The sequence below is a fragment of the Chelonoidis abingdonii genome, chromosome 11 (assembly GCF_003597395.2).
Source record: "Chelonoidis abingdonii isolate Lonesome George chromosome 11, CheloAbing_2.0, whole genome shotgun sequence".
Lineage (NCBI taxonomy): Eukaryota > Metazoa > Chordata > Testudines > Testudinidae > Chelonoidis > Chelonoidis abingdonii.
The window spans coordinates 38,835,613-38,844,995 of record NC_133779.1 but is presented as its reverse complement, the minus strand read 5'-3'; the positions used below and the strand labels follow the sequence as shown (position 1 = coordinate 38,844,995).

General features: G+C 52.5%; 1 protein-coding gene across 1 annotated transcript in view; it reads right to left on the bottom strand.

Annotated features, from left to right (window-relative positions):
* Positions 1–5,339, bottom strand: part of ATP5F1D (ATP synthase F1 subunit delta) — an 11,535-nt gene extending 6,196 nt beyond the window's left edge. Inside the window, exon 1 of the mRNA XM_032788409.2 lies at positions 5,248–5,339. Within this exon, the coding sequence (XP_032644300.2) occupies positions 5,248–5,339 (92 nt within the window). The remainder of the gene's footprint in view (positions 1–5,247) is intronic.
* Between the last annotated feature and the right edge of the window lie 4,044 nt (positions 5,340–9,383).

Sequence of the window (9,383 nt, the reverse complement as noted above, 5' to 3'; positions counted from 1 at the left end):
CAGGAGGCGGCGAGCGGGCAGCATGGCGGGGCCGGGGCGGGCGCGGAGCGGGCAGGCCACCAAGGGCAACGGGGCCAGCGCGGGGCACCCTGGGAGACGAAAGGACTGCAACTCCCACAATGCACCGCGCGGCGGGAATCGCAGGCCTGCTCGCGCTAGAGACCACAAATCCCATAAGGCACCAGAGAAAGCTGGGGGAGGGAACTGTCGCCGCGAGGTCTCATGGGAATTGTAGGCCTGATGGCGATACAAACTACAAATCCCATGATGCACTAGGGAGGGGGCCTGCTGCCGCGAGGCCTCGTGGGAATTGAAGTACTTATCAAAATAAAACTGAGGCTATGAATCCCACAATGCACTGGGGCAGGCCTCCGCGTCTTCTAGGACTCCTGGGAGTTGTAGTTTTTTCTCCTGCGCCCGACTATTTATTCCCACCTGTTTGTTTATTGTAGGGTCGTTTTTTTCTCCTATCTCCCCACAAAACCACTCCATAGTAGTTATGACCAGTGCTTCTTGTCCCAGCACACCTCATCACTCGGTGGGTAGCTGCATGCATGGGGCCAGATGCATGCAGAGCAGATCCCATTTTATTAATAAAAGAAGGTATTGGAGTTATGTATAAAGAAATTCTTGACTTACAGCCATGTAACAGGACTCAGCCAGCTTGCCCTGGCCCTGCCAACTCTTGGGAGAGAGAGTCCTTATGCCATTGTTTTGCATTCATTTTTAGGCAGTGTTAATAATATTAATTTAATTAATTAATAAATATACTTAGTTCATGTCCAGTGCTTTTCACCTTTAGCTCTCAAAGCCCTTTACAGAGGAAGTCAATCAGTATCACTATCCTCATGTTATGGATGGGGAAACCAAGGCATAGGGGGACAATGACTTGCCCAGAGAAAAGTATCTCCCTCTTGTGAGAAAAGCTTTTTAACTTTCTTTTTCCCTGTAGCCTGTGTGTGTGTGTGTCTGTAGGACACATAACATCCCTCTGGCATATTTAAACCTCACTGTTTCTGTCTCTTACATCACAACAGCCTTGAAACGCAGCTCCCCGTAACCAAAAAAGTGCAGCGGGGGGAAAAAATTGTTTAGTTTAAACTTCACCATTCCTTTGCTATTGGTCCAATATTCTCTGGAGCCACCATGCCACTAACGGTGCCTTGAGACTCAGCAGCTGCCATCTATCTGTTCAGAAACGGTCACACAGGGACTGTGCTGTGTGCATGTTATCAGCTCTTAGCATGGAGGCCTGAGAAATAGGAGTCTTTATGCTCAGTTCGGAATCATGATAGAATGAATGGAGGGGAATGTGAAGAGGGCCTCACAAGGATAGTGTATGTGTGTGCGCATGTTACCTTGCAGTGTATACACAACCACCCCATGGCACCAGAAGAGGGCACTCCATGCATGGAGATACAATCCATTCAATCTTCTTGCCCAGTGCCAGGTATTTTCATACAACACAAGCAAACATTAACAGGAAAAGCTCCATCTTTAAACGGAAACCCAGTTTGCCCATGCATGACTGACTGGTGGGAGTGTTTGAAGGCATGTCTCTAGGTATGAAGGAATCATAGAAGAATCATAGAAGATTAGGGCTGGAAGAGACCTCAGGAGGTCATGTAGTCCAACCCCCTGCTCAAAGCAGGACCAATCCCCAACTAAATCATCCCAGCCAAGGCTTTGTCAAGTCAGGCCTTAAAAACCTCTAAGGGTGGAGATTCCACCACCTCCCTAGGGAAACCATTCCAGTGCTTCACCACCCTCCTAGTGAAATAGGTTTTCCTAATATCCAACCTAGATCTCCCCCACTGCAACTTGAGACCATTGCTCCTTGTTCTGTTATCTGCCACCACTGAGAACAGCCTAGATCCATCCACTTTGGAATCCCTTTTCAGGTAGTTGAAAGTAGCTATCAAATCCCCCTCACTCTTCTCTTCTGCAGACTAAACAACCCTAGTTCCCCCAGCTTCTCCTCATAAGTCATGTACCCCAGCCCCCTAATAATTTTTGTTGCTCTCTGCTGGACTCTCCCCAACTTGTCCACATCCCTTCTGTAGTGGGGACCCCAAAACTGGATGTGATAGTCCAGATGTGGCTGCACCAGTGCAGAAATATAGGGGAATAATCACTTCCCTCGATCTGTTGGCAATGCTCCTACTAATACAGCCCAATATGCTGTTAGCCTTCTTGGCAACAAGGACACACTGTTGATTCATATCCAGTTTCTCATCCGCTGTAATTCCCAGATCCTTTCCTGCAGAACTGCCACTTAGTCAGTCGGTTCCCAGCCTGTAGAAGTGGATGGGATTCTTCTGTCCTAAGTGCAGGGGTCTGCACTTCTCCTTGTTGAACCTCATCAGATTTCTTTTGGCCCAATCCTCCAATTTGTCTAAGTCACTCTGGACCCTGTCCCTTCCTTCCAGCATATCTACTTCTCCCCCCAAGCTTAGTGTCATCTGCGAATTTTCTGAGGGTGCAATCCATCCCATTATCCAGATCATCAATGAAGATGTTGAAAAAAAAATGGCCCCGGGACTGACCATGAGGCACTCCGCTTGATAAAAGCTGCCAACGAGACATCAAGCCGTTGATCGCTACCCGCTGAGCCCGACGATCTAGCCAGCTTTCTATTCACCTTATAGTCCATTCATCCAGTCCATACTTTTTTAATTTGCTGGCAAGAATACTGTGGGAGACTGTATCAAAAGCTTTGCTAAAATCAAGGTATATCAAGTCCACCACTTTCCCCATATCCACAGAGCCAGTTATCTCATCACAGAGGCAATCAGGTTGGTCAGGCATGACTTGCCCTTGGTGAGTCCATGTTGACTGTTTCTGGTCACTTTCCTCTCCTCCAAGTGCTTCAAAATGGATTCCTTGAGGACCTGCTCCATGATTTTTCCAAGGACTGAGGTGAGGCTGACCGGTCTGTATTTCCCCAGATTCTCCTTCTTTCTTGTTTTAAAGATGGGCACTATATTTGCCCTTTTCCAATCATCTGGGACCTCCCCCCGATCTCCACAAGTTTTCAAAGATAATGGCCAATGGCTCTGCAATCACATCAGCCAACTCCCTCAGCACCCTCGGATGCATTAGATCTGTCTCCATGGACTCGTGCATATCCAGGTTTTCTAAATAGTCCTTAACCTGTTCTTTCATCACTGAGGGCTGCTCACCTCCTCCCCATACTGTGCTGCCCAGTGCAGCAGTCTGGGAGCTGACCTTGTCTGTGAAGACCGAGGCAAAAAAAGCATTGAGTACTTCAGCTTTTTCCACATCATCTGTCACTAGGTGGCCTCCCCCATTCAGTAAGGGGCCCACACTTTCCCTGACCTTCTTCTTGTTGCTAACATACCTGTAGAAACCCTTCTTGTTACCCTTCACATCCCTTGCTAGCTGCAAGGACAGGCAGATGGGATGATTCCCCAGGACAGTCCCAGCCATTGGGTCAGATTTGTATGAGTACAAACTAGATTTGAGAATTTCATATGAATTTCAGATATGTGGCATAGCCTCAGAGCTGGCCCCCATGCTCCCTTCTGCTCCCCTATCCTTGACCCCAGAAAACCCCATCCAAGCCTTCATCAATTGTCACCTGCTCCCAACCTCAGACCCGGCTCCCTCCAACTCCTTAGCACCCTCCCTCTGCACCTGCCAGTGCATGAGTTTCTATTGGTATTCGTTAGATACAAAGAAAATAGACGCAGTGTTTCCAGTCAGAGAGAGAGAGAGAGAGAGAGAGCGCGCTACAGATCCATCAAGGGAGTTTAGCTGACACCATGGCAATAAACCAAAGCCCCAGCGGCTTGCAGTGGCATCAGAATGCAGAGCTGTTTTCCTAGCCTGATTCACAGTTTTCTTCCCTTGCTGTTGCATTCTGAGGCCGTGCCCAGCCCCCAGTAGAAGTTAGAGCAGCCTCAGGGCTGCTCTAACTTGTACTCTGCTTCCGTTTGTCCCTGGGAAGCAGAGAACAGCTGTAAGGCAGTGCGCTCTGGCCACACACCCTACATGCACCCCACGCCGGGGCCTGGGAGCAGGGACAGTGAAAAACCCTTGTGGCCATTCTACGCTGGCTGGAGGGGCCCCTGCCTAAGAGGGCTGGTTCTGGACTTTCTATGCTGTAAAGGTACCTTAGAGTAACAGTGACTCAGGCCCTGGATGTTTAAAGGAAATCCCCAAACTCCAGATTCAGAGAAACCTGCCTTGGCCCCAGCCCCCTACACCCTGACTCTCTGACGCGAACAGAGCCAGTCCCTAACGCCAGCCGCTGGTGCCCCCAGGCATCGGGGCAGACCAAACCCAGATCCCAGTCTTTGGTGAGACTCCACTGGAGTCATTGGGGTGGCACCAGGATCAACAAGAGTAAAGGTTGCAGGGAGTTAAGTGTTTAGACCATGCTGGGGGTGAGGGGAATTGAGGTTTCAGAGGGGACTCAGCCAACCATGCAGTGAGACCTCAGGGTGTCTGAACAGGACTGGCCTCTTAGGGCTCGATCCTGCAAAGTGCTGAGTGCCCTCAACTCCCAATAAGTGATGGGAGTTCTCGGCGCTGAGCCCCTTGCAGGACTGACCCATGTGCCAGGCAGAGGATTCATAACCCAGTTATAATCCAGAGGAACAAATCACTTGATCACCGCCCCCTATATTTAACTGAGTGTAGGAGGGGGACAGGGTAAGCCAACTCCTATCCCAGCCCTAGAACCTCCAGGGTTGTCCCTAGAACCAGCTGGGTGCTACAACGGTGACACCCAGCTGGTGTCTGCCTCTGCCTTGTCCTGCCACCACTGCCTCCAGTGGGCAAGAGCCTGGCTCTGTCTACCAGGCCCCATCCTGTCCATTGCCGGGTATTCCTAGAGGTGCCCATCACTGGGGTATCTGGCCTCTAGGTCTGTGGTAGCCTGGGCCTCTCTGCAGGGGTGAGAAGATGGAGCTGAGAGAAGAGAAAGGAAAGAAGATGCCCTGGGGTCTGCTGAGAGAGGGTCTCTGCCCCCCTTCTGCCAGCTCTGCTCCACCCCTCAAGTACTGGCTGGTTCCCCCTAGAGCAGCAGGCTAGAGGGAAGGGGGCTCTAGGGGCAGAGACCAAATCCATTGATGTCAATGAGAGTTTTGCCAGAGACTGCACTCAGGCTCAGGTGGGAAGCTGGGGGCTGAGCAGGCTCCCCAGGGGGCCTGGGGAAGGGGGTGCCTCAGCCCAAGGAGGGGTTTATTTCCCCAGGTGGGAGGCCCAGGCTTTGCCTCCCGCCTGGGCCCCATGCTGAAGCCAGCCTCTGGCAGCCTCTTAACATTCTCCTCAGCGCCAGCTCCTCCATCAAAGGCATCTGGAGGTGTCGGCATCACTGCGTGGGCACCGCACATCAGCGGGAGCCGGGGGGAGCGGGAGCCAGGCTGCCAGGGCTGCCTACTCCTTCTCATTAATCCTCTCCTTCCAGCGAACCCCTCCCCCTACCATTAATCCCCTGCCACCCCCTCTTCTCTTCATTAACCCCCTCTTCTTCCCTCACCCCTTGGCTCTCCCATTAAACCTCCTTCCCTCTCTCCCCCAGCTCTCCTTCCTCTCCTCCTCCCTCTGCTTCTCCCCCTCCCCGCTCCTCTCCCCTTTTCATTGAGCTAGGAAGCCAAAGGCCCCCCTACCCCCTCCAGCCCCACTTGGGGGCACAAACACTCAGCCTGCTCCGCCAGGCTCCTGGTTTATCAAAGGGCTGGAGGGTGGTGATTGTCTCCCCCCCACCCCCACATGCACTCTGTTCTGGGGGCTGGGAGCCCTGTCCCAGGGAAAGGGGCACGGCCCAGTGGGACAGCTCCAATTGCTGAGTTATGTGCTGCCTCCAACACGCTTCGAACCTGCTGCTTTCATTCAGGAGCACATCACCACCTAGTGGTCAAGCTCACAGAGACGATAAAGGACCTACTACGACTGCCAGTGCAAGGAGAGCTCCTTTCGCATAAGGAGCCGACGCCTGAGTTCGGAAATGCAGGTCAAGGGCTCTTGTCTCAGCTCCCATGGTGACCAGGGAGCTCAGTAGGAGGGATGACCTGGGCTACTCTAACCAGTGCTGTGCCTCACTTTCCCATCCAGTCCAACCCTTGTTATCTCTCAAGCCAGGCCCCACACCTTGGCCAGTCGGCTGGGACAAATGCAGGAGGAGCCAGTGGTGCTGTTGCTGCTCTGAGCAGGGCTGATTTATTTGATGTGGGACACAGGCTCCAGAGCTGGAGGGTGGGAGGACCTGGTTTGTGGCTGGACCATTTTTTGGCTGGGGTAAACTGCATGGCACTGTGACCCCGGGCGCCAGGTGACATCACTCACGCCGATTTGGAAGGGGCAGGTATAGGAGCTCATGGGGTGAGACTACTGGTGGAGGGCACCTGTGAAAGGAAGAGAACGGTCAGGTGTGCGGGAGCCCAAATCTATGGCTCTCCACTTTAAATGGTGCTCCACAGGCCCTGTGCTGGGGGCAAGCATTCCCTGCTGAGTGCCAGGGCTCGGCTCCCATGGGCTCCCGGTCCTTCTGAACACTGAGGGTGGGCGGGGAAGGGGCTCCCAGGGACTGGAAGGCTGTTCCCGCTCCAGCTGGCTGGCAGCATATAGTGATTTTCTGAAGCAAGGCTCCTGCAAGCTTCCTGCAAGCTTCCTGCCCACTGTCTCCCACTCCCCCCGGGGCAGGATTGGCAGCCTTGCTGCATGCAGGGGAGCGGAGCTGCAGCCAGTGGCTCTGGGCCACACCAGGCTCCCTGGGGAAGGGAGGTGATGCAATCCACATGATTGGATTTAGCCACAGGGCTTCCAGTTGGCAAAGAGAGGGGATCCTGGGTGGATGATGATGATGCACTCATTGAGCAGGATGCTGGAGCCCTGCTCCCTCTCCAGGCTGTTCAGTTACTTGTAGGAGGAAATGCAACCTTGGGGCATGGGCCCCTGGGAGTCATTCTCTTCCACCAGGGCTCCTCTCAGTTCAGCCTGTAATCGCCATGTCCTGACTGCCCAGGATTGCCAGTGGGGCTAGAACTGAGGGCTGTTGGACCTGAAAGCCCAGGCCCCCCAGCCCTTGAGCTAAGGTAAGTGATTTTTCTTCATCTGAGCCTGTCTACACTGGGTGTTTTGTGCACTGAAGTAGCTACACTCAGTGCCAACTCCCAGCATAGACAGGCTTGCACAGGTGTGAGATGGGGCTGCACAGGTGTGAGATAGGGCTTGCACCAACACAGTGGGTCCATTTGAGGGGTGTAGTAGGGAAGGCACAGTGACATGGTCACACCAAAGCCAGTTCTTCTAGTCTAGACAAACCCGGCAGTTTTCCCAGCAGCCAACACACCTCCCCTAGGAATAGAATCAAATGTTCCTGTGCTGGAGCTTAACCCCTGGGACGGGGCAAAGGGAAAAGCAGCCAGTTCATGTTACACAATTCCAGGCTGGGATACATTGCTGGAGCTGTGCCTAGGTTTGTGCTGATGTCATTCACTCTCCTTGATGCCCCTGAAAATCCCAGGATCTGTGTCCCAGGGGAGGGTTGGCTCAGTGCCTCCTGGAGACAGACATATACAACCCATGCCATTATATTCCCAGCACTCACATAGAGAAATTAAATAAAACCCTACAAGCCTCTTGCTGGAAGGGTGTGATGTAACACAACTTTATTTCTTAGAATCCAGAATGATAACACACAAGAACCTAAAAACAGAGAGAGAGAAAGCAGGCTGCTCCCAAAAACAGACAGGCACAACCCACCCACACCTTACTCTAGGCTGGCAGTCTACAGACTGACTGCTGCTACTTGAGACCCAGATCTCATGCTTCCCTACAGAGCCCCTAGCTTGTCAGCAGGACCAGGAAACCCTCTGACACTTAAAGTGACAGCTTAAAAATTTAACAGTTTCTATACTTCCCATTCCCAGCTCTCTCTGTGTTTCCTTTTTGATTTCAGGCCTGGTCTACACCTAAAACGTAGGTCAACGTAGCAATGTTGCTCAGGGATGTGAAAATTCACACCTGTAAGAGCCATCGTTAAGCCAACCTAAGCCCTGATATAGACTCCTCTGGGGTGACTGAAGAATTCCTCTGTTGAGGGGGTGGATTTACTACAGCACTTGAAAAGCCATTCCTGTCTCACTAGTGAGTGTTTATACTACAGTGCTCCAGCCCTCCTCCTTTACTGCAGACCCCCAAACCCCACTTCATGTCTGTATCCATGGTTATTAATGATCGCTGTAAGAGTTTGCCCTGCTGTCCTCTCCTTGCATACACTATGTGCCCGTTGGCTGCTGCACTCCTCCCTAGAGACAGCCGCTTATCCCTGGTGCTGGAGATCCATATAGATTAGGAAACACTTTGGGATCCTTCTGGGTGACAGGTGCTTACAGAATATTGTTGCCCTACTGAGAGGGTCTTCTTCAGCCCATTGCTCAGGGGATCCCTGCAGGTTATAGACATCTAACTGGTGAGATATGGTCTGGGCAAGGAAGTTTGCAATCAAGGGGAAACAGCTTCCAAACTGCCTTGCCCCTGTTGCACTTTCACCCCCGCTAGTTAGTGCAGCAACCACCCCAGCGCTGCCATTGTCTTTTATTTATGGGTACCTGCAATCTCCAACACCATAGCGCAAGGCTCCATCACTTGAGTTAAAGGCCAAACTCCAGGAGCCAGCAGCAGTAGAAGGCTGTTATCCTTTGTGTAGCCCACCACTCCCACTCGGTGCGGTACCTCTAGCAGTGGCTGGGATGCATATAGAGGCTGAGGAGCTTGCTACCGCCTTGGCCCACAGAGCCTGCTACCGCCTTGGCCCACACTTTTAGCTCAGGCACCAAATGCTCATGCACTTAATCCAGAGGGCCCCTGTTCCATCTTTGCTACTAGTGTTACAAATGGCGGCCCGGACGGGGATGAAGCCATGAGTTGTAGGCACCCAGCCACTAGGGACGTGGCTGCCAGCGAGTTGCACCATCCGTCACGTCCTCACAGCGTCCCCTCGCAAGGGTGATGCTATTTTTGCAAGCAGCCACCGAAAGGCCTCCTTCCCGCAGTGCTCTCTTGCGGCTGAGGAGATAAAAGCATTGGCGGCTGCTGATGTCCACAAAGAGCCCTGGCAGCTGGCAGCCCCAGCCCAGCATCAGCAACTTGTCGCTGCTTATTTTGCAATAGAGGAACCAGAGTCAGCAAAGATTCCAATTAAGCTCTGGCGGCCTATGGTCCAAGCCTAGCCAGCGCTGAAAGAAAACTTAAAGCACATCTCCTAAAGGGTTACGTCATGCTGGGAACACGAAGCCTTCTTGAAGCCACCTGTGCACTCTCTATATTCAGGGGCCATGCAGAGCCCTGCCTGGCTTGTGGTGTAAATCAGAGCTGCTTCAGGACTGCTCTAGCTTATGCTGGGCTTCCCATGG